Source organism: Notothenia rossii, assembly GCF_949606895.1.
Source record: "Notothenia rossii genome assembly, chromosome: 6".
NCBI classification, from domain to species: Eukaryota; Metazoa; Chordata; class Actinopteri; order Perciformes; family Nototheniidae; genus Notothenia; species Notothenia rossii.
Window position 1 is genome coordinate 24,174,254 of NC_136909.1, and position 24,569 is coordinate 24,198,822.

Sequence of the window (24,569 nt, forward strand, 5' to 3'; positions counted from 1 at the left end):
ATTGAAGGGAAGTGCTGCAAGGATAAGTCAAACTATTTTCAAATGATTTAATACAATTCGTTTTTCATGCTGTTTTATGCTTTGTCATGCTTATTAAGCTGAATATGTTCGGCTTTTGGACTCACAGTACAAGACATTAAAGACATTACCTTGGACACTTTGGACTTCGCTATTTTCTAAAATGTATAGACAAGTCATAGGGAATATAATCAACACATTAATCAATAATAAAAGCAGTAGTTAGTTAAAGGACTTCGCTATTTTCTAAAATGTATAGACAAGTCTTAGGGAATATAATCAACACATTAATCAATAATAAAAGCAGTAGTTAGTTAAAGTCTAATGGAGCATTACTATTTACGTTAATACACCCTGGCGAGTGGCGAAGGCTTTTGCCTCAACACAATCACTACATAGCCTTTTAATGTAGACTTATGTTGAACATATTTTGGTAACTCCCAGACTTTCTTAAGAAGACTGAACAAAAATCAATGACAACATGCCAACAATTTAATGCTAAATACTTATTTTACCACCTTGTGAAATCTCAAGTCAAAAACACCAGAAATAAACTCATGAGCAGAAGTCACTGTGCCCATGAGTCAGTTCGAATCACTGATCAAGTCCATTTTTACTTTTAACAAAACACTATTAACAATAAAATACCAAACCTTTAAATAAAAACATAATTCACAAGTTACTCCAGATTTTACAAGTGTCAACTTTTTATTCTCTTAACAAATGTATTCAAGAGAGAAATACAAAAACATGTTTACGTCTTAAAAACAAGTCTATACTGAGATATAGTTAAGATATAGCAGGTATGTGTGTTTAAAATAAGTTCAATAGACAGATTTGCATATAAGAGCAATAGACTGGAAAAAACAATAATGCCAACATCAGATCAATCAAAGCACAGTTAGACGGCACTGCTAAACTAAAAGGTGTTTACACATATAAGAGGTACATTTTAAGTATGTTGATATTAAGTACTTGATTTAAAATTGGACAGCCAAAATACAGAGTGATGGAAGGCTGCACATGTAGCGTACAAATAATATGTTCACACATTAAATGACATCACTGAAGCAAATATGCACACATTAAGTTACCGGAGTGAATAGTGTAAGAACAGTCTGTAGTTTGGCACTGACTTTAAAGATCCTGCATCTCTTGATAATAAATACAAAAATATTAACAACATGGCATTTTACTTCAGCTATAACATGATCCTAAAGCCGTGTTGTTTCTTATTCTAACTCAATTAGTTTGGTTACTTGCATATAGTAGATTTCCAGCCTAAAGCAAAGTCAACTTTAGAAGTAGGTGTGTAACGTTGGCTACAAAAGTTGAAAACAATTAAGAAGAAAGCATTTCTCGTTCTCTGCATAGACAGAAAACCTCATTTATAAACACACTTATCTGAAAATGTAGTAATATTTATAGTTATTGCATTATCAGACGCAATCAAGGCACTGAACCTATCGAGAGGCTACTGATTCACTCGTAGGATCACTCTAAAATGAATATGAGTTGCAAACAGCTTTACTAAATGGTTAGTTAAATACGTTCAAAACAGCCTTACCCTGATAACAAAATTGAAAATTATGCCATCTGAAGCTTGTACTTGAGCGAAATGCATAATTTATACATATATACTTTTGTAAACATGACAGTGTGTTGGCAAAAACTCTTAGTACCATTGTCACTCACGGCTCTGTGGAGTTATTCATAGAATCAAAGACTAAATAGTGGATGTATTCATTATAATGACGGACGTTTGGAGGGAACAAGAAGAAGAGCATGAGAAGGGAAAGAGGTGTGCTTACAAAAACGATGTGATCCTAGATATTTGCTCTCTCTGTGGATCGGCAGCGCGACAGCAGGCAGGGATGGATTTAGAGGTGTGTGTGTGTGTGTGTGTGTGTGTGTGTGTGTGTGTGTGTGTGTGTGTGTGTGTGTGTGTGTGTGTATACATATATAAGTGTGTGGGTGGGTTGGGATCAGTGTGTGTCCCTTCTGCTGCAACTCTTTCACTCGTCTGATTTCATCTTCATCTGTGCCTGCATCTGAGCGATCATCTGCTGCATGCGTCTCAGCTACAGAAAGATAAGAAACACAAAAATGTAGTTTTTATTTTCAGGAAACCATTATCATTTTCACATCAATAGACTTAAATGTTGTTCCTTTACTTCATGTATTGATTCTCTCAAAACATATTTAAACAAAGAAAGCTAAAACACAGAAGTCTGCAGTTTTACTTTATAACTACGAGTGGATGATCATTTCAGACCTTGTCTGTGTCTTTAAAGTAAAACTGAAAAAGAAAATGTCAACTCCTCATGACAAAGTAGTAGAATAAGTGGTTTACAATTTCAACAGTTAGGGTGAATATGAATTGGCCCTTCAAGATTTAACCAGTCAGATGTCTGTGTTTTGAAAGGACCAGTATGATTCTGAGTTTTAGTACATGTCTTCCAGCCACGTCTGAAGGCAAACCACAATAACTGAACAAACTAACAAAGGAAGTGCAATCTATAGAGAGACACACATAGAAACATATGCTGACTGATTGGTGCAAAAACAACAACACAAGAACACTTGGCAATTAAAGACAAAAGGAAAAATATCACATGGACAAAGTGTTATAGTTGAGATTTTCAAAATACAGGGTAACCTGAAATATAAATTAAATCAAGAGGCAAATCTATATTTATTTCAGAAAGCGGATGTGATAGGAAATTAATACATGTTTAAAAATGAATGAAGCATAAAATCAATGTCAAACAATAAATAAATAATCGTTGGAAAACAAATGTCCAATCCCGAGTTAGAGTAAAAGCAAATAAATAAAAACAATTGGCAATAAGTGATTGTTCTAAATAGAACTCTGTAACTCGGGTTACAAGGATGTAAAGCTTTTAAAACGACCATGATGCACGGTGTTAAATAAAAACACTCACTGATGTATAGCGCCATCTTGTGGTAGACAACAGAACCGCCTAATCATCTTCAGAGGTTTATTTATTTTACTTATATAAACTACATATAAAATACAGCTTTAATATAAATAATATAAGATTGCTCATGTAATATGTATTAAAAGTAAAAAAGGGTCAGTCTTGATTAAAAGCTCTTTTAATTTCTTAATAATTAGTGGGGTTTTTTCTATTTTTAACAAAACCACTAAAATATTAAAAACTGGGAAACTTGGTATTTTTTTATTTTTTTTATATGATTCCAATTCAAATTCACACAGGGAGACACATTTGACAGCTTACATGCACAGGCAAGTCCCTGGGCAAGACATTTCACCCCAAATTGCTCCTGTGGGGATTGTTCACAGTACTGAATGTATGTAAGTCGCTTTGGATAAAAGCGTCTAACAAATGTAATTTAATGCAATGCAATACCACAAACCATTTATTTCAATTAATTTAATTAAAGCGTAACACTTGTCGACTTCTTTCTATATAATAAGTCCAAATTAAATAGCTCCATCCTTTATATAGAAGCAACGTAACATCAGTTAATGTAATCTCTCCTCCCTTCAAACCCTGAAAACACATCAACAAATGGACCACTGTCTCTGTAGATGCGTGTTTCCGACTCTTCACATAACTGAGGTCATTCCCACCATTTAAACAGGCCAGGACATCCCGACAGGAAGTGATGGCATATCCTGCCTGGGCACATTGTTTACAAACAGATCTGATTGGACCCCACCCGCTCACTATGGAGCAGCAGCAGCAGCAGCAGCAGCAACACAAACAGGCCAATCAGGGAACAATCAGGGAACAGGTTATTGTCTGGTGGCATGCAGGCTCCATGGCACAACAATGTAAACAAAACATATGGGAGATAGTGAAGTGGAAGTAAGTAGGACTGTTTTCTCTTTCTAAAATACGAGTTGCAAAATAAATTAAAGCCAGTAAAACTAGGGACATAAACATGGGTGCACTTTCTCAGTGAGGCACTCAGAGTACCTGGAGTCAGTGTTTGGTACTCCAACTTCTGGCTCCACTCAAAGTGATTTGATGAAGCCCTCTGTTACCTCATTCACACCAACGCAACTAGTGGAGTAGGCTGCTTCAGGAAAGTGGACCGGGGGGGGGGGGGCTAGTGGAGTAGGCTACTTCAGGAAAGTCGACCGGTGGGGGGGGGGGCGGGGGCTAGTGGAGTACTTTGTGACCACAGAGCGTGAACGTTGTGATCAGCTGTTTTAGCGCAGTTCTCCAGTGAAGGAGGGGGGGGGGGGGGGGAGTCTCCCTCCGCGGCCGGTTGGCGTAGTTTTGGCACAATTCCGTTGTACAGACCGAAGTCTGCAGCCCTGTCTGTGCACATGGAAACCGACTCTGTCGTCCGGTGATCTAACCGCCTTCTGGAAAAGCTTCACAAGTACGTCGGTACGCAAATGCGCTTTGTGACACAAGAGACGGTACGCATTTCAGATTGTTGCCGCGCATGCGTACCAGTTATGTGCACCCCTGGACATAAAGGTATAATAATGACGAAATGGAAAAGATGACAAGGCAGGTTTCCTACAGTCGGAGTGAGTCTGCATTTACACTTCACTACATACGGCACAAGGTCCTGTGTTTTTAAAGGATGATTCTTCATACTAAACTCACATGCTCCTATGTACACTGACAGCGGCATATGGTTAATTAACAAGGATATTTTATGGTGGATTTGCTAGTTGAAGCCAAATAAATACTGGCACTAGGATCACCTTCCATTAGTAACAATCATTTACCAGTGAATGCAGCAATATTACCAAGTTTTCAAAAGGATTTGTTCAGGTGACAAACACAACTTAATACTACTAACTAACTAACAGCTCCCTCTTTAAAGGGGACCTATCATGCAAAATGCACTTTTGTACCTCTTTTATACATGAATATGTGTCCCCGGTGTGTCAGGGAACTCACCAAGTGTCAGTGTCTCTTTTCCTCCATACACAAATCTCTAAAAACGGGGCTGCAACGGAGCTGATTATTATTTGAATTTGTCTGACGTCAGAAAAGGGGTGCTCCGCCTATATGGGCAACTCTCCACCTATCAGGGGAATGAGAGACCGCTGGAGACGCTGTAGTACATATGCCAGGCCTGTGAGTGGCGCTGTAGTCTGCCTCAAAAGCAGAATCAGCCCTTGCAAAAATAGGGCTGGAAAAGAGCTAATAGAGCGAAATGAGGCATGGCTAAAAAGCATGATCTGTTTGGTATTTTGATAAAAAAAACTTCACAGACATGTTTTATATAGGTATGGCCCTACAATATATGTTTCAAATATAGCATGATAGGTCCACTTTAACATACATAAATTCTTGTGATTATGTATTATAATCCTTAGAAAAATGTGTCCTTTGATCGGTTTTAGGAGTTTGCAATATGTGAACGGACAGCCATCCACTTTGTTAAGCACAAAGCTACCTGAGAAGCTGTGTGTGTTCTTACCTCGGCCTCTTTCTGTAGCAGGATCTGGTCTTTATCCACCTCATCCTCATCCGCAGCCCTGCAGAGAAACCAAACATTTGAGCTAAAACTCTGAACTAATAGAGCAGCTCATGTGCAGTTTGCATGAAATGAATCAGCTACTCACTTTCCCGATGTCTTCAGCCTCTCTGAGCGGAAGTTCTCATAATGCAGATCCTGAGTGACCTCCTGCAGGTCTTGCATGTGGGTCCTGCAACACACAAACATGCAATCATTTCTTCATACACTGGGAGGCAGTAGAGCTTCGCTGTTCGATTTTCTTCAGTGCCATTTACAAACCGCTTAATGAGGATGAAGTTTTGGTCGAGGTTTTAAAAATACTTACTAAAAATCGTATTACTTAACACGTTTTATTGCCAAGGAGACTCACACAAGCATTGTGCGCAGTTTGAGGAAGTCATTGTGATCGGGGTTCTCCACTTCAACGACTCCCCAGGGGTAAAGGCGACCGCGGATCTTCTTCCCCTTCACCTCAATCAGCTGGTTGGAGCCAATCACAGCAAAGGGAATGCTCGCCTGGGTGGAGAAGATAAAGGTTCGAGGCGCCCAGAGAGAAACAATCAGATGAAGAGATATTGAAAATAAAAGGCGTCAGAGGGGAGGGGACAGAGTTAGTGAAGGGAAGTGAGAATGGTATCCATCAATACATTAGCAGAGAAAAGTGTCTGTGGTTGTGTATCAGCCAACAGCTGTGTGTCCCTTTCTCACCTTCAGGACTCTGGTCTGCTCTTTAAACTCTTCATCCTCGTCAGAGTCGGCATCAGGTAGCTGATAGATTCTGATCCCGTGCTCTGCAATCTCATCCAGGATCTGAGCGGTAGAAAAAAGAGAAACATAGGGTGAGTGGGCATGTTGTGACTTCATCGTGACCCGATGAAGTGCTCCTGTCACTGCGGACACTACAAGAGGGGCAGCTTCACTCTTCTATTCTCAATTTGTAGTCCAGAAACCAAGGGTCTAGAGAGCCATTTAAGAAACGATCACATTTGAAATATCTTTCAATACACTTTTTTTTTACCATTGAATTTCATTTGCATATAGTATTTATTTTTCCGATACTCATCCATAATATACCTGTTCTTGCACTTGTAGTGTTAGTGTGTGTACTTAGAGTTTCGTCATATATATTAATAGACTACTTCAAGCCAATTCCAGCATGGCACAGGTGTCCGTAGTACATTTAAATCAATATATAATATGTGTGTACTCACTGTAAACTGAGAGTCATGTGGACTAAATAACAGCTGCCACTGTAGACCACAAACAGAAAGTAAGAGAGCTGTATAGACTAATAGGAGGGTATGAGTGAGGAGCAGTTGTTGCAGCAACACATTTAATTAAAGCCCCCCATGGAGAAAAAGAGGGTTGAGACAGAACGGTTAGACAGGCAAAAAATAATACCAGGTCTGCATGTTCAAGGGTCAGAAACTAAGTTCTCCCCCTCCTTTATTCAGAGGCTGACCGGTGAAGAAACAAGTTAAGACAAAGGAGCTTTCTTCCCCGCTACCTCTGGGACAGATGTCAGTATTTATTATTCTAAACATCAAAGCTACATTTTTCTTTTGTTTTCTCGAGAGCATGTTTTTTTTAAATCCACAATGTGGTCTTATGTAATGGAGCCAAAAAATGTCAAATGTGTTTTCCTGACTTTTTGGGGACTTTCATGTTCTGTAATGTATAAAAGGACAGTGGTCCGTCAGCCAGGAGCCTGGGAAGTGAGCGCAGGTTTTCCTACAGAGCGCAGGTCCTGTTTGAGCCCTTGTTATGGCTGCCGCTTGTTTTCTCAGTGAGCTCTGTGCGCAGTGTGTGCGAGATAGTGTGTGTGCGGGGTCTCGGGTATTGTTGTGGGGCAGATCTGAAAACAAACAGACTTTGCAGGAGTCATAAGAAAGCGTGACTCAGGACCAAAGCCTCTTTCTTCCCTCAGTCACTCAAACACACACGATTTACGGATCTGTCGAACAGGGAGGCTGAATAAACATCGCTCTGGTGGGGCAGAGCATGAAGAATTTTGGGAAACTCTGAATTCAGTGGGAATATAAACACGAGTGACACAATGGCAGGAAAAAATGAAACAAACAAGTAGATAAGGTAGAGAGAAACTCAAAAAGGTCATAAAAGAGGGATAAAAGCAAAGGCCATGTACCATTGAATGAATGCAAACCACACTGTAATATGGTCATCACACAAACAGCAGTCTATTGTCTGCCATCATCTGTTTCCAGACTTTGGTAAACCAAAAGCTTTAAAATGGCTGTTTACCTGGACTTATTCTGTTCCTAACATGTGCTTAGTACAGCCTGACACCTATAATCAAACCTCTCAGGCATCATCTCAGCCTGTTCCAAATCCCTGTTGTCTCCTGTTGATTTACTGCGCACAATGTAGGCCGTAATCCCTAATGTTCCACCTACCTACTCCTCAGAATTGTGTATTTTTGTTGGCACAGAGATGTTGGCAGTGGGAGCCATTTTGATTTTATGACCATCCTGTCCGGTTATAATACACCACCCACCCCCGCCCCTCCCTCTGCTGTTATGGTTGGCCGTGCAGGTCCCCTCAATGCTGTAGGGCGGCGGACAAACAATGCCACACAAGACTCTGCCTCAGTCTTAATTAGAAAAGGAAGCATAAGATTTATCGCCTCATGTTTCTGGCTCACATTTGGCTAAATGTAAATTGTTTTTGGAAATTATTTCGTCATTTGGGGCAGTTATGATAAGTCAGAGGAGTGGAAGCTGATGTTGTCCAGCTAGAAAATAGATTAGAAATTATGGAAGTTAGTTAAGCTTGTTCAATTCCAGGAATACCAGTATTAAATATACTGCAGTGGTGATGTGTAGCCCAAATATAGCGTACCCGCAGGTCTATACATAGATATAATTACACAGGGTGAAGTCGTGAGAGACGTGGCTCAGCAGTTTTTCATCAAATGCACAGCAAGTCTAACCAAAACCACCAATCATAATGAAACGGGGTGCAAACCCATCATTATGGGATAAACCGTTTCATCACATCTACCTGTCGTGGAAATAATGTTTTCAAGATTTGTTCATTCTCACAAGCAAACCCACAAAAATATGTATGACTCAAACACCTTCTAAGCAATGACCCATGGATTCTGGACGAAACAACAATGGCACAAAACAAATGATTGCTTAAGAAAAAGAGCAAAGAGACAAAAGAGGGGATTGTGGTGAGACCTGCAGCACTGACGTGCAACAGGTAACAAACCACATGCACAAAAACACACTCCCAATAATACAGTTGTAGTGTGACTGTTGAGGTCGTCAGAGCTGAGCCTCCTCTGGCCTGGCATGGTGATTGTATCCATTAAATTTAAACAGGGAACAATACTTGGAAGTAGAAACATGTAACGGAGCATTCTCAGGACATCAACACACACAAAACAAAACAATGAAACTGCATCACGACACTAATCAACCCAGAGCAAGGATCAGGACTAGAGCAGCAGCACGTTGACGTAACGGTTATGTAACCTCACAGCTGACTGCCAGCTTCTGCAGAGTGTCCATGGGAATGAAACGGGGCATCATTGCCATTAGAAATAGTAGATCTGATCAGCTTTCAGTCGCTTTTAAACCTTGTTTCATACAGACAAAACCCCTTAAGGGACAGGGGCCCTCTTTTTCCAAGACTGGAGAGTTTATTAAAGGAAAATCCTGGCCATGGTGAGCGTGAAATCCGTTCTGCTGGGCGACTCTATTCCTTATTAGACTCCTGTTGAACCAACTATGCGTCTAATTATCACTTAATACATTTACCGATTACTTTGCACATTTTAAATCCATTTCATAGACACAGAAATCTCTGAACTTCAGAGCAAAGGCCTGGCTTTAGATTATATGTTACCGACAAATGCAACAGGAAGAGTTCATTGTAATAAAAAGTTCAAATCAAGGAGAGTGTTGAAGAGTTTAAACAATGAAGTAAGAAATGTCATCATTCTCAGTATTCAACATCGCTCCAGTGAGACATTTATGCTGTGTGTGTTTTGTCCATTTCCTTGTTCGCAATACAAACTCTTCTCACATAAAGGGCAAGAACACCTTTTGATAAAGAACAATAACACTGTGGCAAGTACCAGCATCTCCAGTCATAGATCTCAGTCTAGAGTGGTAGAAAATCTTCAAGTATCGAGGTTGCTCCAATAAGACTCTTTTAAAAACAATTCAGACGGTTTCTCACACGAAGCTCCACTGCTCCTAGTACTAGACTCCTGGTACTAGGAAGGGTTAAAAGCAGAGAACATATGTCACTGTGTGCTCTGCATGTGTGACCATTAAAGAGGGTTTCATCCCTCCCAATTCCTTTTCTACGTGGTTTTTAAGAACTATGAATATTTACACACTGAGCTGTGTGTCACTGTAATTAATATTGTTAACAAAACATATTACATACCCCAATTACAAGATTAAAAGACAAGTAAAAGAGGTCTGCAAAATGAAAAGAAAAAGCTGATTCCTACATCTATTCTTTAGTTTCCAAACTTGCTAACTTTAAGACACCAGAACAAATGCTTCTCCCTTGCCAGGAAACGCCTTTCAAGTAACCGGCTCTCTCCTGCCTGCAGGGAGTCTGAGGGGGTGAGAGAGCCCAACAATACCTGATCAGAGGGGGTCCGAGGGATTTAGACCTCATACCAGCCTCCCAGACACAAACACACACAGACTTTCACATAAATATAGCTAACAGTTGCCTCACTTTGTGAACTGGTATAATCTGCCGTTGGGGGCATGAGAACAGTTTACATGTTACGGTGGATCACCGCAGATAGAGGATGTTCTACAAAACATCTACATGGCAAATCCTTCTAAAAGTTCTCAAACAATAAAGACTCACACACGCAGCAGCATACAGGAAAACAATACTTTCCTGTTAGCAGGATTAAATTCTCTTGCCTTCATGCACAGAAACACAATCCAGATATATTATTCAGTCAGAGTCTGAGACTCAGGGTCCAGACTGGAACAGCCAGAGACTGGAGGCACTGATGGAAAGTACAGAGGAAGTAAGCAAAACCATGGCAACGCTCAGGCATCATACGAGTTATGGGAAACCAACCACACACACACACACACACACACACACACACACACACACACACACACACACACACACACACACACACACACACACACACACACACACACACACACACACACACACACACACACACACACACACACACACACACACACACACACACACACACACACACACACACACACACACACACACACACACACACACACACACACACACACACACACACACACACACAGAGTCTGGGCTAAGTATTAGTACAGTTAAGACCACCCACCTCTCCCTCTGATCAAGGGGAGAAACAATTGAGCTATTCATGTAATCTTGTATCTTATTGAGATTTACAAGGGGACACTGTGAGTTTAGGATTTCAACCACACATCAGGCTTTAGTGACTCGGTCTGGTAATCAAAAGGGTCTCAACGGCCAACTCAAGAGCAAAAAGTGACTCATTAGCAGCACGGCAAAGTCCGGAAGCCATCTTTTCAGGTTGGCCTGCTAACAAGGAAACCTGCTGTTTTCCCACCGTGGCCAGCTTTTACTTTCTTCACTTGAGAACAGATGATTGTGTGTAACAGAGCTGCCCGCTCAATGAGGAAAAACGCATATTTATTGTTTTAAAATCTGCTGAGACTCGGAGCATGCCCTGGCACAATGACTGCTGGGGGGCAGAAAAATAAATATATCCGCGTGTTTTAAACACTGGCAGGAAAAGACCCCGGGCATAGGCTGACAAGGGACTAACACTAACCTTTTCACACACACACAGGAGCAGTCAAGTAATCACCACTCAACCTCTATACAAGGGGCGCCTGCCAAGACATGTTCAAAGAAAAAACATTCAAATGGAGTGAAACATCCAACTCACATGATTACATATCGTTGATCCGCCTTCTTAACGTGCATCATAATTATTTTTCCCTAGCTCAACTCAACGTTCACTTTCTGTTATTGCTTTTTAAGGAAACCTGGTGACAATACAGGCCGGTACGAGTAGTCTGAACTGATAAATGTGTCCCAGCGGGGGCGTAAGGCTGGTTCACACAGCAGGAGTATGGTGGAGGGCAATGAGAGAAGACAGAGAGTCAGACAATGAGGGGGAAACTGTGATAGAGCCTTGGCTGGGGATGAAATATAGCAGCTGACGAGACACACATGAGGGAGGGAACTGCATGGCACACATGAGAGCAGAGATAAACAGGGGGGGACAACAGGCTGTGAGAGGTAAGGAGAAGGGTGACCAGGGCAGACAGAAGGGAGGAAGAGAGAGGGGAGAGGAGGGAGGAAAAGAGGCTGATCTATTGTCTGCAGCCTGGTGCAAGAAGAGGAGGAGGAGCAACAACTGGGTTCTCCAGACACTGCTGACCTCTGAGATATCACATAGATTGATGTCAACATTGGTGGCTAAAATACTTCTGCTAACCTTTCCTCATTACTAAAGAAGTTCAAGATAACTTTCCTACAGCTTATCTAATAAGAAAGGGTTTAAAAAACATATTCTGTACATTATTGCATTATTATATTCTCCGTTTATCATTCCATCCTAATTTCCTAGAGTACAACGTTTTGTCCTCCTGTCTGACTGTGTCAAGTTGTTCACTCAACAAACACAAAAGTCAACAATAGCAGCAAATCTTCACATTTGAGAAGCTGAAACTGAGAAATCTTGACACAAAAAAGGAATGAAATGAGAGTACAGAATCATTTTCAATTGACTAATCACATCATATGCAGGAAAACACAAAAGCACTCTCCTGTTCAGACAAAAGGAGGCATTTTTGCGTTTTTTGCTTTCATCAGGATTCCAGTTCAAACCAGCTGTGTTTGGTCCTCTGGGTTCAAACAGAAAACATCCAATGATGCAGTTTGAGGCTAAAGCCCTGCACAGGATATGACTGTAAGGTCCCAGACTGAGAGGATCAGTCCCTCAATATACCCTCCTCAGGGCAACTTATGAGCTCGAGTCCACATCACCCCAGCGGAGGAAATTGGCATTAGAGCAAATAAAAAAAGAGGACACAAAGACGCAGAGGAAGAAAGAGGTGAGTGAGGCACTGCCAGGAGAGGAAGGACCGGGCTAGAGGCGAGCAGAACTAAAGGGGATGAAAGCTTAATGATGGGAGGTTTGTTAACTTTGCCCGTGAGCCGGAGCTGCGCAGGGCAGCAAGTTCTGTCTTGTCAGTGGAACAGTTTCGACACATTGCAGGAAACTCATATTGTTCTGTACAAGCCGTTTCCCCCTCATAAAAAGTCAAAAGACTGGACAATACTTGAGAGACCTGGGGGGTGGGTTGGGGTCCAATTTACTAAGACAAATGGCTCAAAATGGTGAGAAAGTACCATGCAAAAAAAAAAACACACTAATAAATACTGTGGGAGAAACGCTGTGGGTTATCAATCATCCTCCAGCACTCGGCTCAGTGGCAGCTTCTTGGCGAATGCAGCTCTGACCTCAAAGGAAGGCTCGACTGTACCGGACTGTATGGGTGGACTCAGGCACGTATACCTAAGAGCCACTTCAACTAATCTGATCGAACCAACAAATACTCGAGCATGATACATTTGTTCTTTCGAGAGACACTTAAAGAGATTAATGAGCATTACTATGACACTTACTATTTACAATGACTGCAATTACATGCACACAAGAAATCAGACTACTGCGATAAATCAGTAAGGGCCGGAAATCTAAGAGCACATTTTTCAATAGTTAACATTGTCTAAATAATCAGATGTCAACACATGTTTTTTTATAGGAGCTCGAATTATTAAAATATGAATAGCACTGTGTGTAATTTGTGCCACTAAGGTTCTGACAATCAAAACGACGATAAAGGAGAGACTTAAGTGACGTTGTGAACTAGCCGATGAAAGTCTACATGTCAGAAATTCCCCAAAATGTGCCCAAACAGGAGATAATATGCCCTCCTAAGGGACACATGGTGCGGTTTCTAAATGTGTAGCAGATAGCTCAATTAACCCTCTTCATTTCCTGGCAATAATCGCTGGTCCAGGAATTCACTATCATCAGACAGAGTTAAAACAAATGTAAACTATTTTGCATTACAGTATATCAGGAAATAAACATGTTTTTTCACTGCTTAGAATAGAAAACAAATAGATGTGGGTAGTGTGCGGTTGTTTGTCTGTAAACTGGGCAGCTCCTAAGTGTACAGTAGAAATGTTTGTTAGGGGAACACTTAGCGTAGCATGTGAACAAACTCTTTTAAACAGATAGTGCTATGGAAAGTAAAGAAGGCAGATCAGAGAGATAATGTTACAGTATTTCAGCTGCCCCACTTTTAAAGTCTACTATTCACTGATATTCGCCACGTTTTTACAGAATCAGAGATTTGATTGAAAAGCATAACATAAACAAAATCAAGGTATGTCTATAATCAAGACAGCTGACCCACTGCACGCTGCCAGCTGAGGTAGGGAGTTAACAAGCATGGGGGTTTTCTGCAGATTGGAGGTCAGTGTTTGCAGGAAACACGGTTTTGTTCATTTTAAGTGCCAGAGGAACACTCAGAGGGTTTGAGGAAGCTCAAATCACAAAACAACTGTATAGAGTACAATTCAACTGGCAGGTCCCTTCAGGACAAAGCAGTTTAGAGATTGACCCTTTGTTGCCGGAGCAACTTGCATACGTGCGCATAAACAGAATAGATAGAGTTCCTGTATTTTATTGCACTAATGAAGCACATCAATCTTGCTTTAGGAAATTCAGTCAAGAACACTACGTGTGTCCTGAAAGGTTGATCCTGTTTCCCCAAGATGCTGCATCAGCAGATCCAAACAATGGGGCTGTGGGAGCATCTAACAAAGACTCCTGCTGAAGGGCAGAGGGCTGGACTCCAGTCAGCCTGCAGACACTCAGCCAGACCACATATCTAGTGTCCAACTAATTTTCAAAGTTGTGCGTTGAGAAGAGTAGTGGTTGCAGTGAGGTGTATGTGTCTTGTTTTGCACTATTGTGTCTTTCCCCACTGGACATTAGGAAGCTGAGGAGTGTGTAGACACTTGGGTCACTTCCAACAGGAAGTATCTGGGATGGGTTGAGTCTGGATGAGATGTGCTGCCTCTATTAAATACAACACACTTTTCCTATGTAGGTCCCTCCTAATGTTTCCTCTCTTATGTTGGCCCTCCCTCTACTTTGCAGAATCACAAAGTGTAAGACATAAATCTCTGTAATTAAACAGGGAAGTAGACGTGGGTTTGCTCACATGAACAAAGATGTGTCATAGCACGCTGCCAAAAATGATGAATAAGTGATTTTGATATTTCAAGTACATCTGCATCGTTCAGTGATCCACTGTTTAATGACTAAACCACATAACTGCAGATGGGAAAACAAACACATAACGCACTTCAAAAGTCTCAAACATTCAAGTAATTCCAGCTTTTGTCTGGTGCCAAGAATCAATTCTGAATGCAAACATGCTTACACCTAGAAAACAGTGGACAGCCATTTGGATCCTAATTGTTTGTGTGCAGGTGTGTGTGCATATCAGACTCACCCTTCTCTTCAGGCGATCCCTCTCCCTCAGTGTCAGTGTGTCAGCTTTGGCGATGACTGGAACAATGTTTACTTTGCTGTGGATAGCCTTCATGAATTCCACATCCAGAGGCTTCAGACTAAAGAAGAAAAATATCATAATGGAGACAAAGAACAATAAGGACACTGTGGAAAACAGAGGACAGCAGACATAGAAGGAGGTTATGTTGAGGTGAGGTGATAACACTGAATTATGTCATGTTAAATTAATGGGAAACAAAGCTAAAGTCACTGCTAAGTTTAATAAGTACATTTGGTCAGAAATTGCAGTTAAGAGAAAATAGCCTATTTTTAAATTATAGGAACAAAACGGTTAGAATTGTTTCTCAATGTTGGAAATTTAGGCTAGCCACTGCTAGCTACAATAGTTATTGTGCAACTACACTAGTTAGCAAGAGTGCTATATTTTCAATCATCCAACATGCTGATTTTTTGCCTTGTAGTTGTTTTAGGAGAGTTCTCGTCTTTCTGAATGTACAGAATAGACCCGATTAAACCACAGATGGGTAGGTATAACATCACTCAGAGAGTATGTTTGTTTACCCGTGTCCAAATGGAGATATGAAGTAGAAGCAGCAGTGCACCCTGTTGTCCACAATGTGTCTTCGGTTCAGCCCGCTCTCATCGTGGAGGTATCGCTCAAACTGATTGTCAATGTACTGGATGATGGTCTTGAAGCTGCAATTAGAGACAAACAAGTAGAAAAATAGACGCAAACCTCCTTAATTGCACCAAATGTCCATGTAAACACAATTTTAACATCAACACTGAGAATGACAATAGAGAAAAGGAAATCATACGCGTGATTTTGAAGGCTATCAAGGAAGATATCTGTTCCACAAATTGATTTGATTGGCGCAATATAAGACCTTAATTACAAAAGTAAAACCCTGAATTTCTCCTACTTTCAAACACTTTCTGACTAAAGAGTGCAAAGGGGATGTTTTTTCTGTTATTTCTATTTTTCTTTTGGGTAGCCTTGAGAAAAGTGCAGGACAATAAACAGGAAATGGTTCTTGGAAAGAAGCTACATTGACGCAACTGGCACTGGAGAATGGCACACGGGCAAACAAAAAGACACACACACACAAACACACACACACATCTAGACAGAGGGAATGCAGAGGGAGGAGAGGTAGTAAATAGGGAGTTTGAAGTGAAACTCGAGAACGGGAGTAGTTAAGAACAGGAGGGAAGGATGAGAGAGCAGGCTGGACAGGAAACATTTCACAAGTCTTAATCACTCCTCCTCGGCACATAAACGCACCAGTCCTGGCTGTTGATGGCATCGCCGTATCCAGGGGTGTCAACCACTGTGAGGCGAAGCTTCACTCCTCTCTCCTCGATCTCCACGGTTGATGCCTCAATCTGCACCGTCCTCTCGATCTTCTCTGTGAAGTAGAATTAAAGAATAATCGATGGGGGCATAACAAAGAAAACACCTCAGTGCCCAAGTCCAAAATGCCTGCCTGAGCTATGTGCTAACACAAGCCGCTGAGTTGCCACAACCTCAGGCTTAAAGAAGCTGGAAAGTAACTTAAATAATGAAATCATAAGCCGCATTCACACCGCAGGACTTTCCCTTACTTTGGTTCTTTAGTTCCGTTAGTACCAATAATGTCGCGTTCACACCGCCGGGACTACTCAGTGCCGGGAACTCTTTTGGCCATTTTCAGTCCCTGCTAGAGAGGTGGTACGAACCTGGTGATAAAAGAGTGCCAATTTCTATTCTATTTCTATTGGCTGGGCGAAATGCAAACCACGCCCCGTTTTTTTTCTTAGGCAGCCATTTTTTTCCTCGCTACAAAACCACATCCACACCTGAACGAGTCGTTTTTTTGTACTTTAAAGCAGTTATGACCACACGTACTACAACACCGGAGCGGTGGAATGATGAGGAAGTGTCTGCGCTTCTGGCAATTTACTCTGAGGACGGGATGCAGCAGCTTCTACAGAAAGCAGTTCCCAACTCCAAATGTTATGAGCGATGTTCGCAAAAGCTACTTGAGCGGCGTGATGCCGTTATTGTTATGTCTTGACTGTGCAATAAAACAAACAAACTGGCGAAGCTTGATTTATTGTGTCCCACCCCCAAATTTGCAGAATAGAAGAATGTGAGAGCAGACAGGTGTTGGTGGTTGAATTTATCTACAATGTTGCAACCTTGTGCAGCAATGGCAGGGGCAGAAACACAAGTCTTACACACATAAACACAAGTCATTTATCATGTCATTTGTTTTAGATAAATAAGGGAAAAACACCAAACAACGGTTAATGTCCTTTTCCAAAATCAGCCTGAGGGGGTAATATATAATAAATACATAAAGATAAAGTCCATTGTTATAATGGGGTATTTTATTTGTAAATTACCCTTATGACCCAGCCTCATGGTGCACATGATTCTTTGCTTGGACATTTTGTTTGTTTGAGTCATTTGAGCTCGGATTCTAGTAGGGATTCTAACACGTATCTTAGGAAGATATGAACTTCATCTTGGTGAAGTTGATGCTGAATTCACTATTTAGTAGATAATCATGTGACACTTTATCTTTGCACTACGGTCTGTCTGCTGAGCCTACCTATTATATATATATATATATATATCATGTACAGCGGGTGGGCTTTATACCCCCTCCCCCGTGTAGTTCTTCTTCTCTCGTTTTTTTTTGTACTCGCCGTGAAGTGGTTTTGCGGCCTGCCAGTAAACCCAGAGAAGAAGAAGACGAAGTGACGTCAGCGTAATCTTGCCTCAGAGAAAGTACTGCGGTCTGAATGCGATTGGCACTAGCCCCCTGGCGGATTCAGTGCCGTGGTACTTTAGTGCCGGCACTAAAGTACGGCAAGTCCTGCGGTGTGAAAGCGGCTATTGGTTTTGACGTCTAAAAGACCCAGGAGGGCCTCTGTAATTGTTTTCAAGCCAGAACAAGTCCTAACCTAAGTCAAGTCATAAGAGGGGCAGGGTCGTATTCTGAGAATAGGGCATTCTCGACATTCCTCTTGAAATTATGCGCTGCTTGAGACTTTGCAGCAGACATTTCTCTAATATTACAGTGTGCATATTGGTGTATATGTATGCATATGTATGTAGTGGGGAGTTTACCTGCGGCACCAGGGATGCAGCGTTCAGGGTACAGATCAGTGAGGAACAGGCTGTTTATAAGTGTTGATTTCCCCAAGCCAGACTCCCCTGGAAATACAAAGTGAATGGAAAATGAAGCTCTGTTCTCTAAAGAGGTCATATAGTCTACATTAAATGAAAAAAAGGATCACTCACCTACAACCATTAGGGTGAATTCAAACCCTTTTTTCACTGATTTCCGGTGCACTTGGTTAGGGAGGTTAGCAAACCCAACATAACCTGTTGCATCGGGGAACTTTGGAGAAGAAACAACAAACAAATCATCAACACTGCAGTGAATACAGAAGTATTGAACTGGTGATATTAAGAACTCAGAATAAATTACGCGATATGTATTTAATATTAGTGTTTAGTCATTTCTATGTCTTACTACTTGTTCCTCTCACTCCCAGATATTTTTATAAAAATTGTATTTTAAAGTGAGGAAAGGTGCAAGTGAGTGTATATGAGTAAGATTGATGGAAATACACATTAAGAAATTCCTGCGGGCAATAAAGACTAGCCGTGAAACACTTACACATGTATACAGGATTTCCTTTCTGGATGCCTGTGTGAGTGTGTGCATGAGATTACAAGTTCCATGAGTCTTAATCACCTCTGCCTTATTAAAAACCCCTCTTGAACACTCTGTAGATCACAGTCATAGTTTAGTTTTAAAACCGTGGGGAATTTTCAGGCTGATACTCACCTTCCCTTTCTCTCCAGACTGAGACATCTCTGCTGTTTACTGGATCAACAAGCCTGCTGGTGAAATAAAGAGATATGGTTGAGTGATGGAAATCAGATGAATAAACTTAAAAACATTTCCTTGTACCTTCCCACTCGATCACAGAAAAGAATCCTTATACCTGGCATTTGATTAGAATCTTTCTCAAGAATTCATTCAAGATCAAGAAGTGATGTTTAATCTAAAGTATAATTAATCAGAGCTTTAGAGGAAAAAACACTATAAGCACTCATAAAGTCATGATATGGTTGTAAATCTTTTATGAAACCAGCTATTGTTGCTCTACAAAACACACATAAGCTACGATTAGCTCTTCTTCCTTCGTTCATTTTACACCCATTTCTTTTTGATTTTCAAATATTATTGACCGTTTTCCAATTCAAGGTACACAAGGACACATTTATTTGGCAATGTTAAGTTTTGATGTAATAAAGCTGCCAAATGCCTCGAGACATCCATTAAGAGAGCTGAAGTCCCTCCCCTTTCGGTGGACCACCAAGGGAACTTTTTTTCTGGAAGAAATATGAATGTAGTTAACGGCAAGGGAAAAATCTTGATTTTAACCTGTTTAGATGGGCTATTACGTTTTATATATTTCAACGTTTTTTCAAGTCGAGAAAATCACAGTTTGTCCTACAACTTTTGAAGTACTATCACGAAAGCAAAACCCACGTCACAGTATTTATGTTATACCAACTCTGTACATTGAGTCCACGATGGGGCTGCCGACTGCACTGTTCTTTAGCACTATCTCACGGAAGGAGGACAGATTAAGAGCTTAGGGCAACAAGTGTGTTCCCAGACTGCCATTTAACTGTCGTCTATGCTCATGCCCCACTCTATGACCCAGAGCAGACGACAGAGCAACAAGCCAACATGATAAATTAGCTCCATAATGAGTGACCAGGAAGAACAGGCTCCATTTTATCACCAGCACACTGGCTCTTGACAGGTGGAGTGTGATAAGCATTAGAAAGAGGCAGGCTGCCGTGCGCTGCCAAACGGAGATGCACTCTGATTTTGTAATGAGGAAAAGAGGCGGCATGGGAATCCGGATTGACCTTTTTCCATTGGAATGCAACAAATACACAGTTTTGGACATTTGGGGGACCATCTCACACTGGTAAATGTATTAGATGGTAGTCGGGGGCCCTCTGTATCTACATGAAATTGGGCAGAGATCTCTCATACTGACAGGGTGGTTTCACCGAGCCCCAGGGAGAACAATGGCTGTTTATCCTTCTGGTTCCTGAAGCCTTTCCAATACAGGGCAGCTCAGCTTGGGGAGGAGTGAGAACACGTGCATCACCCCTGACCAGAATCAGGTCCGACCACATGTTAGGACAGCAAGGCGAGAGACCAATAACATAGGGTTAAGGGTTGCCAGGGTAGCACTGTAAAGGTCTGAAGGTGAATCCAGTTAGACAAACAGGCTGTAAAGCCTTTGAAAAAATTAAGGGGGGGTAAAAGCACTGTTGGTGACATCAGAATATGTAAACTTGGTCTCCAAAAAAGTATGATCGATAGATTTAGTTACATTTTCCTTAAGATGTATGATTCATTGTTTACCATCTTTCACAACCATTTTCACCCAGGTTACCAAAAGGCATTCTGTGGGGAATATCAACACGTTTACCAATTGTCATGGCAGACTATTGAAAGGTTGTAGACATTTATCTAAGAAAACATAAATGTCAATCAACCAACCAAAAAGTAAAATGTCCATCTCACAGTGTCACTAAATAACAAGTTGAGTTTGGAGCAGAGTGATAATTGACCATCCCAAGAGCCACAAGATATATTTTGGCTTAATTGTTTAGTTCAGCCCTAAAAACAAAACAAAGTGGATGATTAATTGGCTTTCATTATTAAGGAACCTCTACTTTAATGTATCAGCCCACACAGGTGAATTCATGTGTATCATACACACTCCAAGTGTTATTCCTCTACAAGCTCTGTGGGAACCAGCATTATTCCAGGAGGCAGATTAATTAAACCTTTCCAATATCGCAGTTGTAATATCACAAAGACAACACTACAGGACAGACAGGCAGGAGGCACATTTCAATAATACGCTCTTAATAATGGCCATTTAATCGGCTGGGCAGCTGAGCTGCTTACACACACAGCTAATCAACGGGCCAGACGTGGGGGAGATTAAACAGTTTGGGGCCAAAAGGGAAAAATGCCACCTTAATACAGCCAAAGTTCTTGGCACGTGATGCATTTACACTTGACTTATTGGTTTAAGTGAAGCCATGAAGGAGGCGCAGTGCTGGTGGAACTATTCCCCTTCATGACAGGCTGTGTCAAGGGTGCTTACACACACTTTCCATGGATAAAAGCCTTTCTGCTCTTATTGGAAACATTGAAACAATAATTTCATACCATGGAGATTAAGTTGACTCAGAGGCACAACAAGAAAAATGTTAATTTACTGGCACCTGATCAAAGAAACGGGGAACTGAGAGCTTCTCAGCATAATAAATGTATTTTGACACATGTAAAGACACATACAGAAACACATAAACAGGGGGGCTTGGCTGCAATTAAGTAGGGGGTCAAAGGTAATGGTTGTGAGCAAGAAAAATAATATGATACTCTTTTTTAAGATGGGATATTAGATTTATTTGATTTTTTATCAAATGAGCCCAATGAGAGGATAAAGCTACAATAAACGGAATGGAAAAACTCTTTTGTCCATGAGGAAACCAGCAGGCCTGATCATAACACAAACAGAGAATAAAGCACAGGATGGACCGTTTATGATGATGGGGACAGGAGAGGAAATAACTCAAAACAAGTGGGGGTCATACAGAAACAAAATGTTATACCAACACAAATGAAAAAATAAAAGCTAGATTGAACGACATGTTTTGAATTACAACACAAATGCCTTTAATGTTATATAAAATGCATTTTTGTATATATATATATATATATATATATATATATATTTTGAGGTAAGAAACTCTCAAATGACCGAACATTTAAATATTTGTATGCATACAGTAAGTCGTTTTTTTAAGCAGAAATGCCAAAACATTATCTAGTTCCAGTTTCTTAATGATAAGAATTATCTTTAATATATTTTTGTTTCAGGGCTCTTGGTCACATAAAACAAAGAATTTAAAACATAGCTGTGTTTTTAAGGACACCTCTTAAAAAAATACTGCGTTAATCTTAAATACAAAAGGATTAATCTGTAGAAGAATATTAAGGTTGGTCAATAAGATAATTTTGCGAGTCAGAATAAAGTTCTCTCCAGCAAGAGATTTATCCATACTGTTTTTATTAAAGTAGATACCACTTTAATATATCTGTTTTATATCAACACATTGGACAATGTTGAAAATGAATGAACTAAATGATCAGGACCACTGCAGTAATTTTGGATTCACAGATTTGTTGCATTGATATAATAATATACCTGGATTTGTTTCATTTGCTGTTTCCCAGAAGCAGGCATTCCTTTAGACACTTATTATATCTATAAACCATGTCTAAGTTTAGTTTCCACAGATAAACAACAATATCATCATTGTTTGTAATGACAAATTATTCAATTTTGACGATAAAAGTAAGTTGTAGCCCTAAACCGACATTATCACGGCTTCATTATGTCTATTTAGTGAGAGCCAACATATTTCCATGACTACATCAGAGTGTGTGAAGGTATATAAAATGTCAATATATATTGCAATGTTAGCACAATAAATCTGCTACTTGTGGGACTCAAAGTTATTTTGAATATGCGTTTCTTCTCCTGGTGTTTTGAAGTGAACATAAATATCCGGCTGTGTAACACCATTATTCAAACAATGCAATCTGAGACAATAGTTCAAGTCCACTAGGGTCTGTCAATGTGAAAAACGTTTTGTTTGTCCATTCACATCACAGTGTGAAACAGGAGGAAACATCCCCTTGTAGTATATAGTGTCAGACACATGTCTCCCCTGGTACTCCTGTGCAGGCCAGTGTGAGTGAGATAAGGTTGTGGGATGGGGAAAGGTCAGAGAGCAGTTAAGGTGCTGGATCAGAGTACTGAGACTGCTTTCAGTACTAAGAGATGTTGCCCTTCTGATAGCAAACTGGTCTGTGTCCAGCTGGATAAAAAGCTAGTTGTTTCTAGAGAAGAGGATAGCTGCCAGCCTGAGATTACAGCTAACACAGTCGGCCATCGAGCCCATAGCATTCAACACTCGGCAAAAAAGGATGTGAAATATGCATGTTTTCACTGAGTCATAAACACAAGCAAAGATGGACGATAACTCTTCAATAGTGGCCCTCCGCCATTTCTTAGACAGACACATAATGAGAATATGTTATTGTTTCCCACTGTTATTGTGAAGTTGTCTAAACACAACATTTGTTTTGCACATATTGCCCTTTACAATCAAAGGTCACTGATTAATCAGATGTTAGAAAGAGATTTTAGAGTTCAGGAATGTTACACAAGAGATTTACAGGAAATGTGTTGAAGTCAATGCTTCAAATGGCACGTGAATGTAGATTGAATGTGCGGTTGATTTAAGAGTATTTAGGCCGATTGATTTACAGAGGGTTTCTCTGGAGTTGTCAAGTAAGAACAGTAACAATGTGGAAATAAACTACGTCAAAAAGCACTAAGTGTTTTAAAAAAATGTATTGAGCTACCGTCATTGTTATGAAATATTGAAGCGGGAGGAAATACTTACTTGCACATTTTGTCAAATAATTGAGGAGTTTATGAATCAATGCTTCAGTCACTGAGTTTGAAACGTGTGTGAGGCCCTCTGTGTTTAGGATGTCCACCACACCCAGCCTGACAAACACTGGCTGAGTTCACTAAACATCAACTGGGACAATGACATTATAATGTGTACGTATGCAGATTAAAACCGTAAATCAATAAACTGTGATAGTGCTCTTTGAAATCGAATTGGATAAACCGAGTTTGAGTGTAACACAGCACTGAAACTTCGTTCACGTTACATGTCAAACTTTAGCAACAGTTGTTACCGCGATGGTGTCATGTTGCCAACTGACTACTGTGTTTCCTCTCCTCCTGCTCCGACTCATTAAAACGGTTCAACAAAGCAAACGCAAATACAAACAAACCTCTGAGCAGTGCCTTACCTGAACGTAACTTTGAATGATTGTTAATCGACAGGAGCCTTTTTGCCTCTTGCCGCTGCCCCAGCCCAGGAAGGGAAACCCGGAAACTGTCCCCGCGAGCCCACCCTCCTCCCTCAGCGTTTCATTCCAACGCCTCTCTGCTGCGCCACTGACGCCATTACGGCTCAACCTGCGGGACGGCTGAACAGCAAACACCACCCCTTTGTGGATCCAACATGGCTGCCTGAGTGATACAGTTTCTTAGCAATTCGAACAGTGAAGGGTTGTTTTCCCTGTCGACTCATGCGTTCGTGGGAAATGTTAAATGTAGGCCTAGGTACTGTTTGATATAAAACTGTCCATTTACAATTTGATTAACCAGTAGACATCCTATATAACCTGCTATCCAATAGTGGAAAACAGGTACTATTCCTAAAAATGTAAACATTTATAGGCTAAAAAATGTTATATTCTTGTATTAT

At 40.7% G+C, this 24,569-nt stretch overlaps 1 protein-coding gene across 2 annotated transcripts; it reads right to left on the bottom strand.

The window, feature by feature from the left end:
- Window positions 1-707: 707 nt before the first annotated feature.
- LOC307045292 (septin-2) lies at window positions 708-24,274 on the bottom strand. Of its 2 annotated transcripts, none has more exons than XM_079690842.1 (12): window positions 24,109-24,274; window positions 18,952-19,007; window positions 18,399-18,498; window positions 18,225-18,311; window positions 16,392-16,515; window positions 15,668-15,802; window positions 15,087-15,204; window positions 6,205-6,306; window positions 5,867-6,012; window positions 5,603-5,686; window positions 5,458-5,515; window positions 708-2,099 (listed from the first exon to the last, which is right to left on the bottom strand). In XM_079690842.1, the coding sequence occupies exons 2-12, from the start codon at window positions 18,976-18,978 to the stop codon at window positions 2,034-2,036; spliced, it is 1,047 nt and encodes a 348-aa protein (XP_079546968.1). In that variant the 5' UTR covers window positions 18,979-19,007; window positions 24,109-24,274; the 3' UTR covers window positions 708-2,033. The 2 variants fall into 2 exon arrangements, with proteins under 2 accessions (XP_079546968.1, XP_079546967.1); XM_079690841.1 differs by having other exon boundaries at window positions 18,952-19,004; window positions 24,109-24,273.
- Window positions 24,275-24,569: the final 295 nt, after the last annotated feature.

What these genes read in the sequence shown, in the direction of transcription:
- LOC307045292 (XM_079690842.1), bottom strand. Translation starts at nt 18,978, where the DNA reads ATGTCTCAGTCTGGAGAGAAAGGGAAG. An exon ending in ATTCACCCTAATGGTTGTAG is followed by an intron (nt 18,312 to 18,398) that starts GTGAGTGATCCT and finishes TTGTATTTCCAG; the next exon opens with GGGAGTCTGGCTTGGGGAAA. An exon ending in CTGCATCCCTGGTGCCGCAG is followed by an intron (nt 16,516 to 18,224) that starts GTAAACTCCCCA and finishes TCTACTTCACAG; the next exon opens with AGAAGATCGAGAGGACGGTG.